Source organism: Anoplopoma fimbria, chromosome 12, assembly GCF_027596085.1.
Source record: "Anoplopoma fimbria isolate UVic2021 breed Golden Eagle Sablefish chromosome 12, Afim_UVic_2022, whole genome shotgun sequence".
In the NCBI taxonomy this organism is placed as follows: Eukaryota; Metazoa; Chordata; class Actinopteri; order Perciformes; family Anoplopomatidae; genus Anoplopoma; species Anoplopoma fimbria.
Genome location: NC_072460.1, coordinates 13,749,703 through 13,767,034, shown reverse-complemented (window position 1 = coordinate 13,767,034; position 17,332 = coordinate 13,749,703). Strand labels below are relative to the sequence as shown.

The following is a 17,332-nucleotide window of genomic DNA, read 5'->3' as shown; positions in this document are numbered from 1 at the left end:
GCTGCTATTTATCACTGTGCAAAAATATTGCTCTATAGAGCAATTACTATGAAACATCTCTGCTATCAGTAATTTTGTGAAAACTGCTGCACGATATAGTTCTACATAACACATTGTCTTTGTGGGTTCAATGCTCACAGTGCTTCAGATCTGGGCAATGAGGGGATTTTTTCGTGAGGGATTTTAATGGTCACTTGCTATGTAAGACACGCTCCCCTCCATTCTCCCCCTGCTCCTCTCTCTCCCTTGGCGGTTGCTCTGCCAGATAGAAGAACAATGTAGTCTTTCTTACCTGTCGGAGGGTGTACATTCCATCTCTGCTAAACTAAGTCTCAATCCTGCCTCCAACCCACTCCTGCTTGAACAGGGCCCTCACTGCAATGCCAGCTCCAGGTGCTCCACATCACACTCCTCATACTTTTCGTTTGGGAGGATTTGAAAGGACACAGTTCTTGTACGGTTTGGCCAGGACAGAGACATCCATCTGGCTACTTTTTAATCGCTTTTCTTTATCTGACTGTTTAATTTGTATTGTCATTATATCATTTAAATCATGGCATACAATTGTTTTGTTTTTTTGTAAACATCTGCCTACCTAAATGTGGAATTACAGAATGATTGTCTTGGTGTATATCAGACTGTTGGTTTGTGGTTTGTCATGTGGGCAAAAGGGAAATTTGGAGGTTGGGGTGCAAGTGTGCTATTAAGGATACAAGAGGACAAAAAAAAATGTGGTGTGGGTGCTTTACAGGAAGATTGCGTTTGTCTGCACAGAGCCATCCCATTTATTCCGGTGGCTGTATGAGTAGCTGAACAGAGAGAGAGAGAGAGAGAGAGAGAGAGAGAGAGACAGTTGAAGAAGAGAAAGAGCAAAAGGCCTTCTGTATTTCAGTTGAGAAGTCAGCAACACAACATCATCTGTGAAAAAGAACAGATTCTCCTTTTTTCATTTTTTTTCTTCTTGTTTTTACCACCAGAATTGATCTTCACATCTGAAGTTTTTTTTAACTCATCAACTGTTGAAGAAGCAGAGAATGTTGGCCAGGTAGGTTCATTCATATCATCCTTCTTCTGATTTGTCAGATCTTTTCTATTTTAAAGTTACTGCATGCTGAGAGATTACAATGGTCCCACTTACATTCAATCTTTTCAGCAGTATATTTAAGTAGATGTATCACATCGGTAAAGTGATATTACACATAATCATATAACAAAGTGAGCTATTGAACAATGTAATTACATTGTTGCTAAAGCATCTAAGCATCTAAGTTGAAAATAACAAAGTTGAAGTAATAACATATAGAAATAGATCTCCACAAGTTACATTTTATTAGGAGTTTTATCCTGTAGACTTAACTTGACCTAGTTTTATCAAATTCTTTTTAACTGACTGAACCCGTGAGTTTTGAGTGTTGACAGTGAATTATGATTCCTTACAGTAAAGGAAACAGCCTTAAGAAACTTACCACCAACACAACGCTGGTTATAGCAGGATATAAAAAGGTATAACCCCTATGGTTCAGAACCTTTAAAAACTACAAAATAATTCACTCATGACAGATAATAGAAAATAGCCTTACAGACTGATGCCATTGAAATAATACGCTATATTACAAATTTTATGCACACAAACAAATTTTTATGTTTGTTTGGAAGGTCAAGAGGAAATTATATGTGAATTTAAAATCTTAGATAAAAATCAGAAAACACATTTGTTCTTGGATTACACCATTAGTAAGTAGATACATTTCTTATACTGAAATATACCCCATTTTGGAACTGTTGAGCTCATTGAACCAATCTGTGACACCTCAGTGTGACAGCCTGCTGTTTGATATTCCACTCCAATTAGCCCGACTTTGATTATTTGTTTTTAATAATTTAATCACTTTTTAATTTCAGATAATTCTAACTTCAAAGGTACCTGCGACCACTCAGGTGGCTGTGTCATAAAAAACAAACAGTTACTGCACTATTGTCAGTGGAGAAGCTTGAGGCTGTCACTTGTCAACATTACATTTTGCATTTATTGGCGGGAAGACTCCTGTTTGTTCAAACATATTTATTGAATCAACATGTTGGTAACAATGAAATATTCAATTTAATACAGTGACATTCTGACTCTAAATTTGAGAATAAAATCGTTATGGAAGCCAACACAAAAGATGACTTAAGTGATCCAAAGAAGTAAGGTAGACTCTTACCGTTTATTCAATTGGTAAATGTTTAGCAGCTGTGACAAAGATTCACATAAGGGAAAGCAATGCAACAGGTACATGTAGCTTAGGCTAATTTGCGGCCACTTCATTGGTTTCTCTTTGAAATTAAGTTTAATTCATAGAAACAAGCAGACTTATGATAAAAACAGCAGAATAGACTAAACTAAATATGTGTGTATATGTGTTTGGTTAATGTAAAGTGTATAGATTCAAAAATGATTCAGTGTTCACTTCTCTGTTGGTGTTTAGGCAGCTGTTTCAATTGTGTGTTGAAAACTTTAAATGCTCATTGAGTTTTAAACTCAAGTGGAATATTTCCAAAATTCCGAAGTACAAGTTGGAGATGCTAAAACTTTAAAATACCAGCTACTGACAGAGCTTCACCGAAAAAGATTACTGGCAAAATGCAAGCCATACACCAAATTTTCCAAATTAGCCATCAGGCCCCAGTGTGTCTCGTAGAGAGCGCTGTCTTCCCGCAGATTGTGTTATCAGGGGTCGGCATAGCTGCACCCGGGACAGCTGTTGGGAGGAGTTAAATCAACTGAACTGAACCCTTCATGTGCTCCAAAAGAACCTACAGAACATCCAGTCATTTATTTAGCAGCTGCAGGTTTACAGATATGTAACGTACTGTATGTATTAGCAATGTGTTTGAACGCATGGTGTGACTTGATGGCTCACAGATAGTGTTTTTTTTTTTTAATTTCTTCTTTTTGGTGTGTCAGACTTCAGACGCTGGGTAAGTGATAATAACTCGCTGTTCTGTGTCTTTGCCAGGTTGATCTTTTGCAACAAAAGCTTGTCCTGAATGTGTTCCACGGCCAACTATGTTCTCCCTCTGAGGAGAACCTGTGAGGTGAGTCCGTCTATGAGCACACAAACCATCACAAATAATCAAGTCTAAAATAGAGTTATGAATGAGGTTATAATTTGTCTTTTCTATAACAAGGTATTAGCCACTCCAGGCAGGCTGTGTGGAGGAGTGTCCATGTCAAACCCTTTCCCTGGAGCCAGGTCTCATGGAGCTCCTCAGGACACAGAGATGGATGTGGCTTGGCAGGAGCTGATGGCCATCACAGAGCTGCAGGTAACTCTTCAGCACTGACACTCAACTTTTTTTTATTGCAAGATGCTACTATGTGTTGTGTGTTGTTTTCCTGGACATGCCGATGTTATCACATATCTCATGCTGTTTTATTATGAAGAAGCAGTTCATTATAATAATTAGAGAATCGAATATGTTAAATACTAATGGAATAACTACATCCTTTTTTCACGTGTTGTTAACTGTTTAAAAACTAATACTGAGCTGAGCAAGGCAACAATGGCCCGTTTGAATGATGGCAGGATGAAGAGATTGTGAGAGGGGGCAAGTGCTGCATGTTGCTAGCGGCCCCCCTGCACCGTACAATGGCCATCTGTTTCCAGGTGAAACCTGATCACATCTATGAGAGCCCTTCATAGGCCATGGGTGGCATGCTGAAGTGGGGGCAAACTTTGTTCTATAGTGTCCTAGATAGAATGCAAAAATTACACTGTTGCACTAATTAATTCAGATTTATTGTAAATTTGATTATTGCCTTCAATCATTTTATTGCTGTTACATAGACATGTACACTGATGTACCTGTCAGTCATAACAGGTGGGCCCGATTTTGTTTTTGTTGCAGGAGTTTGAAGTCTCCGGTGCAGGCCCCTATGAAACAGCACAGTACCAAACCATGGAGCCCATGGTCCCTATGGGGGGATATGAGATGGCTCAGTCCCATTCTGAGGCTCTTCCTGCTGCTTGTGAGCTCAGCACTGCAGACACCAACGATGGATGTTACTCTGAAGAGGTGCCCGCCTGTCATCGTCTAAGCAGCAATGCAGAGGCAATGTACGGACACTCTGGTTCTCAGCTCAATCAGAGAATGCTCCCCCTCTCTTCTCACACACAGCCCCCACGCATGGCTCTTAGGGAACAAATGAACATGTCCGGTACCAGCCAAGGGCACAGGAGGGCCAACGCTTGTCACTCTCAGGATCCACGTCGGCACATGTGGACTACACACGGACAAAGTTCACACGCTCGCGCAGCTGATGACCTAGAGTCTGACTCTGGTCTGTCTCTGGGTTCTAGTCCACCTTTGGCTTCCCCAGATAATCCTGTTGGTGGCGCACCAGGTTACCAGAGTGCAGACATAGGCATGACATATAGTGAAGGGGAACCAGACAGCATGGCTGAACACGCCAGAAGAGCACACATCCATTACTCAATGGGCTACTACAGTCAGTCTCACTCATATTTACACTCAGGTGCACACCCGTCATATATTTCAACACAACCGGCTTCATCTCATACCCAAACCAATGTTCTGACTCAGTCAGTGACACAGCAGGGTCAGACCTCTGCTCTGAGCAACCTGCACATTGACTCTGGAGTGTCCAGCAGAGGGAGCTCACAATATAGCATGTATGCAAATCCAGAAGGAAGTGTCTCCACTCCAGCTCCACTAAGCAGAGATGAGAGGCGGGCCATGTCTTTGAAGATCCCCTTCCCCATGGAGAAGATTATCAATCTACCCGTGGATGACTTCAATGAGCTCCTGACGCAGTTTACTCTGACAGAAAATCAACTAGCACTGGTCAGGGATATTCGACGGAGAGGGAAGAACAAGGTGGCAGCTCAGAACTGCAGGAAAAGGAAGCTGGAGAGCATCATTCACCTTGAAAGAGAACTGAACCAGCTGCATGCACAAAGAGAGCACCTGGCACAGGAAAGGCTGGAGTTCCAACGCAGCTTGTCTTTTATTAAATGTCGCCTCACAGACCTTTATTCAGAAGTATTTTCTCACTTGAGAGATGAAGATGGACAACCATACGCAATAGATGAATACTCTCTACAACAGACTCCTGATGGTAAAATTTATTTGGTACCTCACACAACTACGCAAAAGAGAGAGCAATGTTGATTAATGGAAGATGGTGTAATGATTTAATTCCCTTACAAAAGGCATACTGTCAGATCATGTCAACTGAAAACTAGTTATTTAATGTGGTTATGACTTAACCCTCGTGTAAAACTTGCCATACATGTATCATTGCACACAATTGAATGAAACCACAGCAGACTTCCTTATAAAAAATACTTTATTAAAAAAATATAAATAGACACTGCACAGCAGTCTTAAGATAAAAAAGGACCAGCACCAGCATGATTGTTCAGGAAACCTGTATTAAGAAAATAAAAAGATAATTGTTAAATAAAGGTATACTTTGAAAACATATTTGATGTTATTTTGTGATTGTACCTGATTGAGCCATTGTCATTGAAATGAAGTCAGGTTTCGCAGGACCAGGGAGTTTACCTAGAAAGCAGAAACACCAAATAAGTAAAGGCAGCCTTTCACAAAAAATAAACATTTTTGTTTAGAGCATGCAATATGTTGTAGGGCCTCTGTGCACAGTTAAGAGGTCAATTTTACCAGTCAACAGTGGTGTAAGTCATAATAAAAACTTGTTTGCACAAATGTTATGTCATTACTGGGCTACATAACTTACTACCAGCTACATGAAATAAGCAAGACATACTATCAGTAATTGAGAAGTCTGGTCTTACCTACAGAAAGCACTTAAGCCTTTTGGAAGCTGCTGCCTGCTAGCCTCAGGCTTCTTTTCTCACTCTTCCCTGCTTCAATGATCCTGGCGATGGTTTTGCTACTTCTCTCCCTCAGCTGGCTTCCATGACTAGCCTCAAAGACTTTGCATGTAAGCTAGCATCCTCCAGTTGATCTTTGCAGAACTCAGGGTAGTCTGTACCAAGTGGTGGGCTCTTTATGGTGGAAGTATTTGTGCACCACTTCTCATTCCTCAACCAGTACTGTAAATACACTTACTCATGATGTAACTGGGGAGTAGCGCAGGGCTTCTCACATCACATGGATTTTTTTTTTGGCTGCTCACATTATTTAATATGTCCCTCATCCCACAATGTGCAGTATCTAATAGTGAACCCTCCCTTTCCCAAACCACTCAAGAGGCTAACAAGACTTTGTAAAAAAACTGAAAGATGGTTTATTTCAGCTTGATTGGATGCAGATACAAATAAAACCAGACTTTAAAGAAAAAAAAAAAACAAAGAAAAAAAATCTACATAAAAACGTCATTAGGAATGCTTGCTTTCCAAAAAACACAGTCGATGAAAAAACACAAAACGTTTAAATGAAGACCCTCCATGATTTATCTACTGTACATCTCTTCTTGCAGCAGCTGTAACCTGCCACAACTGTTTGGCTGAGCAGATTTAGGAGGTAAACCTGCAGCTGCCCTGTCAATTCGCTTGCTCTCCTCGCTCTCCTCTCCTAAGTACTCAGTCCTGTTGAACAATACGGAACAACATTGTTAACTGTGCACTGACTTCATATGACCTGACATCCAGAGTGATTTTGAAAAATGTTTAGCTACACTTAACGAGTCCCTGCAACTACAAACTCTGGTTTTATGAAAAGATTACAGGTTCAGGCATGCCATTGAGCACTTACCACTTCACATTTCAAAATCGTCCTGAACGGCCATATCCACCGTTGTTTGAGCCGCCGCCTCCATAGCCGCCGCCGCCTCCTCCTCCGCCACCACCACCTGGGAACAAAGGGAAAACTCAGCTCACAGAAACTATGACAAAGAGTAAACATCCGTGCATAACCTTCTTCCATCTTACCAAAGCTCCTGCCAACTCCACCGTTGCCTCCTCCACCACCAAAGTTGTTCTTCATTGGGCCAAAATTGGAGGCCTGGGAGTCATAGTGGCCCATGTTGTTGTAGTTATTTCCGCCGCCTCCACCCCCACCACCACAGTTACCTGTGAGTAGCAACAGCTTAAGTAAATCACATCTTTATCACAGAATAGTTAGTTAAGAGGCACTAAAACACTTGTGAAGGAATTTTCCTTATTGTATGTTAAACTTCCCTCATGCAAGTTAAAAGGTAACTGTCCATCTCTTCGCCTGTCTCACTCTGTGCCTGATAAGGCCGAGCTGGCTATGGCAGCTGGTAGGCCACGGTCAGCTAGAAACCTTCTGTATTCGGTTTACACTCAACAGGCTGGCGCCTGGTTGGAGACGCTGGATAAGAGAGACTCTACAGAGGCTATGTTGTTGCTAGCACAGCGGGTGCATTTCCTTGTTTAGATCTTATATCCAATAGAATCCTCACACATACCAGGCTGATGTAGAACTAACCCTATTTGGATATAGCAGAACTTAGCTGGTCTGGGGAAGGTTAAATACTGTTCTCAAGGACACCATCTTCAGAATTGGGGAGCAGTTCGCTGTGATTCACACGTGGCGTTTCCCTGTTCTCATCGATCGAGAAACAATAAATGTTACTGCTTAAGACATCTGGGTCTGCCGAAACTTCTTCTGTCTCGAAGGAACTAGCTCTAAGATTTCCATCACACTTACCATAGCCATTGCTGTCGTAGCCATTTCCGCCATAGCCGCCACCTCCACCACCACCACCCTGGTTGTAACCTTGGTTATAGCCTCGGTTGCCACCATTGTTATATCCTCCAGGACCGCTGGGACCACCTCCATAGCCTACAACAAATATTATTTTAGTATATTGCTATTTTTAAAAATAATTCCACCCATGCTGACAAAATTGCAAACTTACCACCGCCGCCGCCGCCTCCGTTACCGCCATCACCTCCATTGCAATTGTAGGGACTGTCTCCGTATCTACCCCTACCGCCACCTCCACCGCCACCTCCTGAAAGAGCCCAATAAGAAAAGTCAGGCCTCAGACACTGTACATTATAAAAGTGCAATCATATGTAGCCACATCGTAAAAATAATTCTTACCCTGATTGAAGCCTCGGTCGTACTCATAGGGCCTCCCACCGCTGCTGCGGCCTAAACCATAATACAATCGTTACTTCTGGAATAGTGTCAAACTGCCAGTGTTTTAAAAACAACTGCCGTGAATCTTGCATAAAAGAGTATACCTCTCATACCCATTCCTGTAGTCTGCATTTCCTGCCTTGTAAGAGCCTTCCTCACCTCACAGTTGTGAGAGTTTATTGTGTGGTATTTCTGGACTGTGGGATGAGATGATAAGTTAGTAGCCATTAGAGACAGGAAGGTCAATCCTGCCAAATAACAGTGAGCAAGTGTACTTACTGACAATCCTGTCGACTGAATCGTGATCATCAAAGGTCACAAAGGCAAAGCCCCTCTTCTTTCCAGTAGTGCGGTCAGTCATGATGTCAATGACCTCGATCTTGCCAAATTGTGTGAAGTAATCTCGCAAGTGGGACTCTTCTGTATCCTCCTTGATGCCCCCAACGAAGATTTTTTTCACGGTTACGTGGGCACCTGGCCGGTTGGAGTCCTGTGATCAAACACATTTGCCATTTTTAGTCAACATGCCATTCCTTTACCAAAAAAATAAATAAATAAAAAAAAAACACACACATAACATATTCAATGTGGGTATTGTCAAAAATATCAAAGCCAACACACCTCCCTGGAAACTGCTCGTTTAGGTTCAACAACTCTTCCATCAACCTTGTGGGGGCGGGCAGACATGGCAGCATCGACTTCATCCACTGATGAGTATGTAACAAAGCCAAAGCCCCTGGATCTCTTTGTGTTGGGATCCCTCATGACCTTAAAAAAAAAAAAAAAAAAAAATAAAAAAAAAAAAAAAGGGGGGAGAATTCAATTATTCCCAGTTATACCCGCAGAGCACTTATTCATACAATAATGTAAAACCATGCCAAAAGGGGTGCTTGTGCAATCCACTTACCACACAGTCTGTGAGGCTCCCCCATTGCTCAAAATGAGCCCGCAGGCTTTCGTCTGTGGTCTCGAAGCTCAAACCTCCGATGAACAGCTTGCGGAGCTGCTCCGGTTCACGGGGGACCTGAGGTCGCACAATGGACAAAGCAACATAGTAGCATTAGAGTCCAAGTCGTTCATGACTTTATTTGCAATAAACCCGGTCACATGAGGCCTGATCCCTTCACGAATCCAAGTCTTGCGTCACATATCAGAGATCGGGACGTCGCCGCCATTAGCGTAAGCGGAGCGGCCTGGTGGTAAGGAGCACCTTCAGCAACACTTGGACACAAACACTTGGCGCATGCATATTGAATGTAGCGTCTCTGGGTTGTGAATATTATTACGTAAGACAAGCATTCAGTGAAATTCCTGAATTGTTGCACATAGGTGGCCACACGAACAAAAGGCCACGAGGCCCGGCTGCTTTAAAATGGCGGATTTACAACCGTGCACACACAATACAACACAAAGCCTCGCCAGCCCGCTGAGGCTTCAAATAAACGCGTGTTTTTAGACGTACAGTGTGCATGAAAACGGCATAAACAGGTTTTGTTTTTTTCCCCAATGCAATACTCACATCTTTTGACATGTTTGCAGGTGAATTCGTGAGGACTCCTTGTGGACTGACCGGAGGAAAGCGATCTGCGTCAGACGAGCCTAGCCTGGGTCCCTACAGTAGAATAAATAGCAAAGGAAACTCCTCTTTCACACAGCAATTGGCCCAATGGTTCCCGCTGCAGTCTGTCGTCTGCTCTGATTGAATCCTGATTGGTCCAAACTCAATCAATCACAGCTAACGACCAATCACGTCGCGGTAGGCGGTGGCGTCACAACCACGACTATAAAAAAAAAAAAAATGGATGAAGCGTGAAGGGATCGGAAGAGAAATGTGTGATATGTGTATTGTATATGATGCTTTACAATATGCACCAACAAAGCCAAGAATGTCCTGAGCAAAGCTATAAAAGTCACCAATGCTAAAATGATTCACATGTTTGACTTTGTGGTCGCAGGTGGAGCTGCGCCTTCCTCCATGAAGCAATGTCACTGCACCGTCCAGCCCCTCGACATGCACACGGTTATCTCTTACGCAAAAGGTCCACACGACTATATAACAATAAAAAAACATCCCAAACTATTTAAAAACAATGAAGTGTATACTCGTTGGAGTCGCATATTCGCTTGTCAGATATGTAGGTCATCAGCTGACCTGGGGGCGGGTACCTTTATTGTGCGCCTTTAACGCGCGCTTTTTACGCACAGCCGAGCGCACGGCACCTTTATGTGATCCGGGCTGTATGCTACAGTAGCGCTCGCGTTGGCCCCCAAAACACCGTATGTCCTCTTAAGACGCGCGTTATCGACCACGTTAACCGGTCTGACCGACGATCAACGCGTCCAGAAGGGTAAGAGGTGGTTTACGGATCAAAGTGCTCCACGCCGCTGCTCGTATCGTTGTACAATTTAGATTTGGCATCAGTGTTAGCTAGTGCTAGCTTGTTTAGGCGTTAGCTTGCATGCTAACGTTACCTGCTTAAGCAAGTTTCGTGCCCATTGGTTTAGGGTTGCTTAGCAAACACAACCTCATATCTTAATGTATATGTGCACGTATTACGTTTTCATCTGAGAGGGACGATCACTGATGTATTTATCGAGACTATCAGTTTAGCATGTTTCCAGTGTGTCGTGCCTGTTGCAGATTGGAGTAACGACAATGAAATGATGCTTTTCCTTTTTATATATATATACACTTTCGGAGCCAGCTCATTGGAGCCTGGTTTGTGATCAACATTACGGCTAGAACAGATGCTCCATATTCCCCTTTAACATTAGCTTCTCCATCGTCTTCCTGTGCAGGAGAGAGTGCCATTGGCCTGCGACAGCGTAGTATTCCCCAACAAACTTTGCTATGGGCAAAAAGTCTCGCGAAGAAGACTCCTCATCATCTGATGAGGAAGAGTATGTTGTGGAGAAGGTGCTGGACAGGAGAGTGGTGAAAGGCAGGGTCGAGTTCTTCCTGAAGTGGAAAGGATATTCAGAGTAAGTTGTTTTCCTGCCAGTATGCGAAGCAGTCTTTCACTTACACCGCCACAGATTTGAGCTGACGTTAACTATACTATACGAGGAGCTGGGCAATAGTTTAAATGATATATCACAATTATTTAAGATGTTTGGAATGTATTATTGGAGAGAGGTTTGCCTTTTGAAACACATGTGCACAACATATCAGTTATGGAGTGGATACAAATACTAGGAAATAATAGATAATGAAGGTTAAATGATACATTACAATGTTATGGACATTTAGTGCCAGGTGTTATGGCCAAAATCTACTGTCACGATATAGGTCATTTCATATCTTGACAACGATGTATCCAAATGTATAGGATGTTTTATGGTTGTTCAATAAGTAAAAGTCTATGTGATATAACGACATGGTGTAATAGGAACTTAGGTGCAAAATGAAGATAACAATTTCAAGGGAAATTATAGAGAAACAATAAATATTCCCAGCTATACACTTGCATGCATGCACACAAATACAGAGTAATCAGATTACGACAATAGTTCGATTTAACCGAGTTTGATCTGATTTTTTTTATGGTTAAATTATACTTGTATACTAATGTGTGCTTATTATCAATTTAGAAGACGTAATTTGGTTTTTCGTTATATGATTAGATTGCTATACTTTTACATTGAAAGGTGATGATAATATATCAAGTTTGTTTAAAAAAAATATGATGTGATCTTCTTCAGAAAACACAACACCTGGGAGCCAGAGAAGAATCTAGGCTGTCCTGAGCTTATTTCAGAATTCATGAAGACTTACAAGAAAAGCAGCAGCAGCAGTGGTGGAAGCTCCACGCCCAGCAGTGGGGGCAGCAAATCGGTCACAACCTCCTTGGGACGCTCCAAAGATTCCAGTAGCTCAAAGAAGAGAAGCTCTGATGATGAGGAGGAGGAAGAGGAGGAGGGTGGAAGTAAGCCCAAAAAGAAGAAGGAGGTATGTTTATGTGTAGTAGTTTTATCATTTCAAAAAAATCACCTTTGCATTGGATGGGGTATAATCTAGTTTTTTTTTATAGATACTCTGCACATTTCAGGTTTTGTGTGCTGCACTATGAGGACTAAAAAGTAGCTTTCCACATTCTCAATAAACAAAAGCTTATCTCTTAATTAAAACCTCGTTATTGGAATGTTAACAGCTGATTTGTGTTTTATCGTAGAAGAGAGAGAAACTGGCTCCTTTATGCATTTCCAAGGATACACCAAAGCCTGTCCTGGTTTTCTTTGGCATGCAGCAGCCATATATTAAATCAGTGGGTTAGGAAATGAGGGGAAATGTCATATTTTCTCTATTGAGCAAATAATTCTCAACTTAATTCAAGTTATTTCTTTGTATACAAAAGAACACAGCTTTAAAACCAGCACTCATGCCATATAATATCCAAAATTTAAGACAATATCTAATCTCATATCAGGCTATTGATATATTACCGAGCCCTTCATTAATGACTTTTTTTAACAGGGACAAAAAAGTATAAATTTAGACACCATATGTATTATTTACAATTTAAATAGTTTTGGCCCCAATAAACCAATAATTAAATGTGATGTCCCCACAGTGTTGCATCCCAGGGTAGAAGACTGTTGTAACCTTATTCTCAAAATACTCTTCAAATCTGAATTTGTTTTTCAGTCCAGAAAAGCATGAGTGAGCCTTGTACATTATTGAACCAAAACGTTCTTTGCATTTAGGCTCTAAATATTGAGTTAGTCCATTTTTCTTTGAGCCAGTCCATAGTATGTTCGGCCGATATTCCAATAAAACTAACCATAAGCTAACTGTCTCTTCTATTTTGATGATTTAAGGTAAGCTTTGCTTAAGCAACACATCTGTTTGTATTCCAGTTTGTTATAAGCTGCATTATTGTGCACTTCACACTGAGACTGGAACCTGTTCCTATTTAAATCTGCACACATTTCTATGCTAAGCTTCTAGTTTCCTTTACCAATGACTGTAAAAATATTTTCTTATGCAACTGTTGCTTAGGGGGATGTTTGTCTCTTTCTGTCCTTTTTAGTTTTCAGTCTGGTTGAACCATTGTACAGTGCTTTTTTTTTTTTGCAAACACCTCATACAAAATAGCATCTTTGTACAGAAGACTTTTTGCAACTTAAAAGTTTGAAAGACAATTCAAAGATGTAGAGTATACCTGTCAGCCACCTGACTGTAAAGAATAAAAGTTTTGTGGCAGGCGAGTCTACAATCTAATGGTTGTTTTTAACATACTCCAGTGTTTTTTGTATGCTATAAAAACACATTTTCTGTTTTTGTTGTCCTCCAGGATGACATTCTAGTTGCACGCGGCTTTGAGAGAGGACTGGAGCCAGAGAAGATCATAGGAGCAACTGACTCATGTGGAGACCTAATGTTTCTTATGAAGTGGTAGGTTTTGTTTATATGTTCATATCCCAAATTTGCATGTAAAATTGTTTTTCCATGCTAAGATTACTACCTTTTGATATTAAAACGAGGGCGATCCCCAAAGCAGAATATTTAGAGTTGGCACTTTAAACCAGTGCAGTGACTTTTGTATACTAATTTGTCATGCACTTGAGATGGCAAAAAGAAAGACCATTAAATATTTGTGGTTCGGTGGCCTGTGTCTGTATTCAGACACACTGCCTATTTTTCTGAATGTTCAGGAATTTTCAAGTAGATGTGCACTGACTTCTCCTGCAGCATTGGAATTGATGTATATGCAGTTTCTTAGTATTCTGCATCTGTAAATGAATGTTTCAGATACCACAAGAGATTCATGACATGAGCTTAGGCGTTCTGAACATCCTCCACATTTTCTAACAAACAACACAGTAATGATATATATGAATCATAAGTCCTCTGCATTGGTCTTTCCACTTAATAAGTACTTGGTATTCATATTTCCTTTGGAAAAACTGGTATACTTCTGGTCTGTGGGTGTTGACCCTTTTGTTCTACGGTCGTTGCCTGCAACAGTTTCCATTTGTACTACTGCTGCATGTGACCTCGTGGCATGATTCTTTTAAACGGCAGCTCTGAATGAGCCAGATTGCCACTGACAAATTACCCATTAGCGGCACTAATAGCCTAGCTGTCCATTCGTATACAAACAGTAAGCCAAACCATAAAATTTTATGTCAGTACATATTAGCTAGATGGATATATGTGTAGTACCTCGTCACTCATGCCCAACCAAACATTAAAGGGTGAGGCAACAGTTGTACCTTAGCTGATTTGGTCATTAACTCTTTTTTTTTTTTTTTTTTTTTTTAATTAAAGCTTAAAAATTCTATAGGAATATAAAAAGAGAAAATAAATGTAATCATGGCGCATCCTTAACAGATTCACAAGCTCCATCTGCCTACTTTTCCTGTAAGCATGATTCACAATATGTTATAATGATTTGTAACTGTTTTGGTGTTGAAACATGATCTGACTCAAACAATGAAAGGTTAGCAAATATTAAATTGCACTAAAACATCGTACTACAACACAGAACAAACCAACTCACCCGTTAAAGTAGTATCTCCCAAAGCAGATTGATTTTACACTGGTGATTTAAAAAAAATCCAAACATAAAAAAATGATCATTCTTTTTTAATATGACTGACTTGTTAATGACAGTTTTATTCAGGTCTAATGGCTCTTTCAGACACAACGCGACAGCTGTGTCACTGCTATCTGAAAACAATTATCAGTGGCTTGTGCTGCTACTTCAGCTTTTCAGTGGTCGAGCAAAGCAAAAATCCAGCTAATGCAACGCAAACCATATTCTGACCGACAGAAATTAAGTGGATTGCTATATTGGGTAATTTTTATAAAAGATTCACAATGCGGCTAAATAATATAATCCCTGATTTAAAAAAATAAAATAAAAAATTGCACAAAATGTCACATCAACAGAGATAATTAAAATGTGTGCAATGTATTTAAATAACATACAGGCGTGCGTAAGACATTTTTTTTATGATGTACACTTACTACACTAACTTGGAAAAGCTCCAAGACAGACATAACACATGTATGGAAAAATGTGAAGTGTAATTTCCAACTTGTGATGAGATGCACAATTCTGAACAAACTTTAAACACCCGCTTTGGTCCTTCATCTCTTGCAGGAAAGACTCTGATGAGGCCGATCTTGTGCTTGCAAAGGAGGCCAATCATAAGTGCCCACAGATCGTCATAGCCTTCTATGAGGAGCGTCTCACCTGGCATGAGGACAGTGACAAGAAGGAGAAGGACGCGGTTACAGCATGAGTGCATCACCTCAGGAGGAAACCGCACCTCCTCCACTGCAGGGACAACCTTGAGTCAGACATTTTTCACACCCAAACCTCCCATCCTTGCTCTTCACCATGTCCAACAAAGACAGCAAACACAGTTGTGTTATCTCCATCCATGCCCCATTGGAGCACAAAGGCCCCAGACTGCTGAGCAGGATCCATCAGACAGGAGGGGAAGCTGTAGCAGACATGGGTGGCATGCTACTGGGGAGGGTTTCTGCTGTTCTGTCTTTGTATTCTTTACTTTCCCTTTTTCAATGTCTTAACACATCATATTTTAGTGCTTTCAGAATACGGTTGTGTCAGTAAGGTATGTTGGATCCATGAGCACATGTGGCAATCTGTTAAAACTCAGAACATAGTCCAGAGTTGGGTGGGGGGGGGGGGAGCTGTGTCAACTGTGAGCTTGTCCCATGGCAGGTGCACACCCCCCATAATTAACGCTGTGTTGGCAGTGCACCTCTTTGCTTTAAGAACCCTCTAACACCACTGAGGATAAAACTGTAGTATTACATATTAAGGAAGCCACCACCGCAGCGCTTTCCTGACTGCATAATCACTTCCTTTTAAAAACTTTTTATCACTTGTAGACGTCTCAGTTTGTCCTCTCTACTGGGACATAACTCAATTTGCAAACTTGCAGAAGACCACGGCCAATTAAGTCTTTATAATGTTGTGGTGATATCGTTGATAATTTTTTAAAGAAAGTCATTTTTTTTATCTCTTATTTCCAAGTTTTAACATGTGAATGTTGTGTGGTGTTTTTTTTTTAATTATTTCTTTACCTTATCACCAGTTCAAGTAAAGGACAATAAAATGTTTGCTCACTTCAGAACCTTTTTTTTTTGTTTGTTTTTTTAAAATGCAGTGTTATCTTTGGACCAGTCTCATGTTCACAGGTTAGACAATAGTCACTGTATCAACATGAAATGAAACCAGCATTATTCACCAGTCACTGGGGGCTGCCACCTTGTGGCTAAAAGACAAAAGTCCTCATGATAAAGTGACCAATTTCTTTGATGACAAACCTGCAGTTTTAATGGTGTTATGGATCCTGTTAGTTAGTGATACTTCGATAGATTTTTTTTTTTTACAGTGTGAAAAAACCCACTCTGCAATTAGAATATTTGTTGTTTACCATTGTATTGTTACTTTGAAACATTAAAACCAGTTTCTGATTTGATGATGCATATTCTGGGTTTGATTGAGATGAGTTATTTGATTATCCTTGGCCATAAATATACAACATTTTTAGATGGACAATGTTGCTAACTGACAAGTGGAGGTCAATTATTCTACAAGATGGATGTGGATTCTGTAGTTTGATCTGCTGTGCTCCAATATGGACTTTTTGGACCACATTTTTAGCGTCTACCAAGATCTATTTTTGTTTCCATTTATTTTTTTGGCTTTAATCACCATTATTAATGAAGACTGAACTTATACAAACAACACATACATAATGTCCCTCAATTTCACTAAGATTATGTTTTTTGTGTAATTTTCTCTCATAAAAAATATTTTGTCCTTTCAGACCCTTGAGCTCTGTCCTCAGTTTTTGCAGGTGCAGAACTTTTTTAAAGTAGACTATTTCTTGTGTCATCTAATTGTTACAAATATGTGTACAGTAGCACCCTTTAATAAACATTTTCACTGTTAAAGTGGCTTTCAGGTGGCTTTTTTTTAAAGATGTGAAATGAATTTCTGCAGAGAGAAAAACTTACTCAAAATTTAAACCTACACCCCATGATTAAATTAATTACTAGGGACCGGTAAGTTAAAAGAAAAAAAAAGGCAAAATCACATATTTAAATGAAATAAGTGGTTAAATAAACTACTCTGAACCTTAGCTCAACATCAGATCATTTCCTTATATGAGGAGGCAAAAAAAAAACATGCCCTGGGGAAATGATAAAAACCTAGTCACAAATATGACAACGAAACTGTTCAATGTG

At 40.4% G+C, this 17,332-nt stretch overlaps 3 protein-coding genes across 7 annotated transcripts; 2 read left to right on the top strand and 1 right to left on the bottom strand.

The window, feature by feature from the left end:
* Nucleotides 1–897: 897 nt before the first annotated feature.
* nfe2 (nuclear factor, erythroid 2) lies at nucleotides 898–5,206 on the top strand. Of its 3 annotated transcripts, none has more exons than XM_054608365.1 (4): nucleotides 898–1,045; nucleotides 3,000–3,078; nucleotides 3,172–3,309; nucleotides 3,892–5,206. In XM_054608365.1, the coding sequence occupies exons 2-4, from the start codon at nucleotides 3,031–3,033 to the stop codon at nucleotides 5,173–5,175; spliced, it is 1,470 nt and encodes a 489-aa protein (XP_054464340.1). In that variant the 5' UTR covers nucleotides 898–1,045; nucleotides 3,000–3,030; the 3' UTR covers nucleotides 5,176–5,206. The 3 variants fall into 3 exon arrangements, with proteins under 3 accessions (XP_054464340.1, XP_054464339.1, XP_054464341.1); XM_054608364.1 differs by lacking the exon at nucleotides 898–1,045 and adding an exon at nucleotides 2,785–2,854; XM_054608366.1 differs by lacking the exon at nucleotides 898–1,045 and adding an exon at nucleotides 2,895–2,908.
* A 140-nt stretch (nucleotides 5,207–5,346) lies between these two features.
* Nucleotides 5,347–9,729, bottom strand: hnrnpa1b (heterogeneous nuclear ribonucleoprotein A1b). 3 transcript variants are annotated; one of them, XR_008531640.1, is made up of 12 exons: nucleotides 9,620–9,729; nucleotides 9,008–9,124; nucleotides 8,722–8,868; nucleotides 8,380–8,590; nucleotides 8,214–8,297; nucleotides 8,062–8,112; nucleotides 7,874–7,969; nucleotides 7,663–7,797; nucleotides 6,921–7,061; nucleotides 6,745–6,841; nucleotides 5,515–5,571; nucleotides 5,347–5,434 (listed from the first exon to the last, which is right to left on the bottom strand). XR_008531640.1 is itself a non-coding variant. In XM_054608368.1 (11 exons), exons 1-10 carry the CDS (start codon nucleotides 9,629–9,631, stop codon nucleotides 6,756–6,758), a joined length of 1,080 nt encoding a protein of 359 aa, XP_054464343.1. In that variant the 5' UTR covers nucleotides 9,632–9,729; the 3' UTR covers nucleotides 5,490–5,571; nucleotides 6,745–6,755. The 3 variants fall into 3 exon arrangements, 2 of the variants coding, with proteins under 2 accessions (XP_054464343.1, XP_054464342.1); XM_054608368.1 differs by lacking the exon at nucleotides 5,347–5,434 and having other exon boundaries at nucleotides 5,490–5,571; XM_054608367.1 differs by lacking the exons at nucleotides 5,347–5,434; nucleotides 5,515–5,571 and adding an exon at nucleotides 5,579–6,578.
* A 545-nt stretch (nucleotides 9,730–10,274) lies between these two features.
* On the top strand, nucleotides 10,275–17,038 carry cbx5 (chromobox homolog 5 (HP1 alpha homolog, Drosophila)). Its single transcript, XM_054608369.1, has 5 exons — nucleotides 10,275–10,448; nucleotides 10,900–11,082; nucleotides 11,803–12,049; nucleotides 13,395–13,495; nucleotides 15,210–17,038. The coding sequence occupies exons 2-5, from the start codon at nucleotides 10,952–10,954 to the stop codon at nucleotides 15,349–15,351; spliced, it is 621 nt and encodes a 206-aa protein (XP_054464344.1). The 5' UTR covers nucleotides 10,275–10,448; nucleotides 10,900–10,951; the 3' UTR covers nucleotides 15,352–17,038.
* Nucleotides 17,039–17,332: the final 294 nt, after the last annotated feature.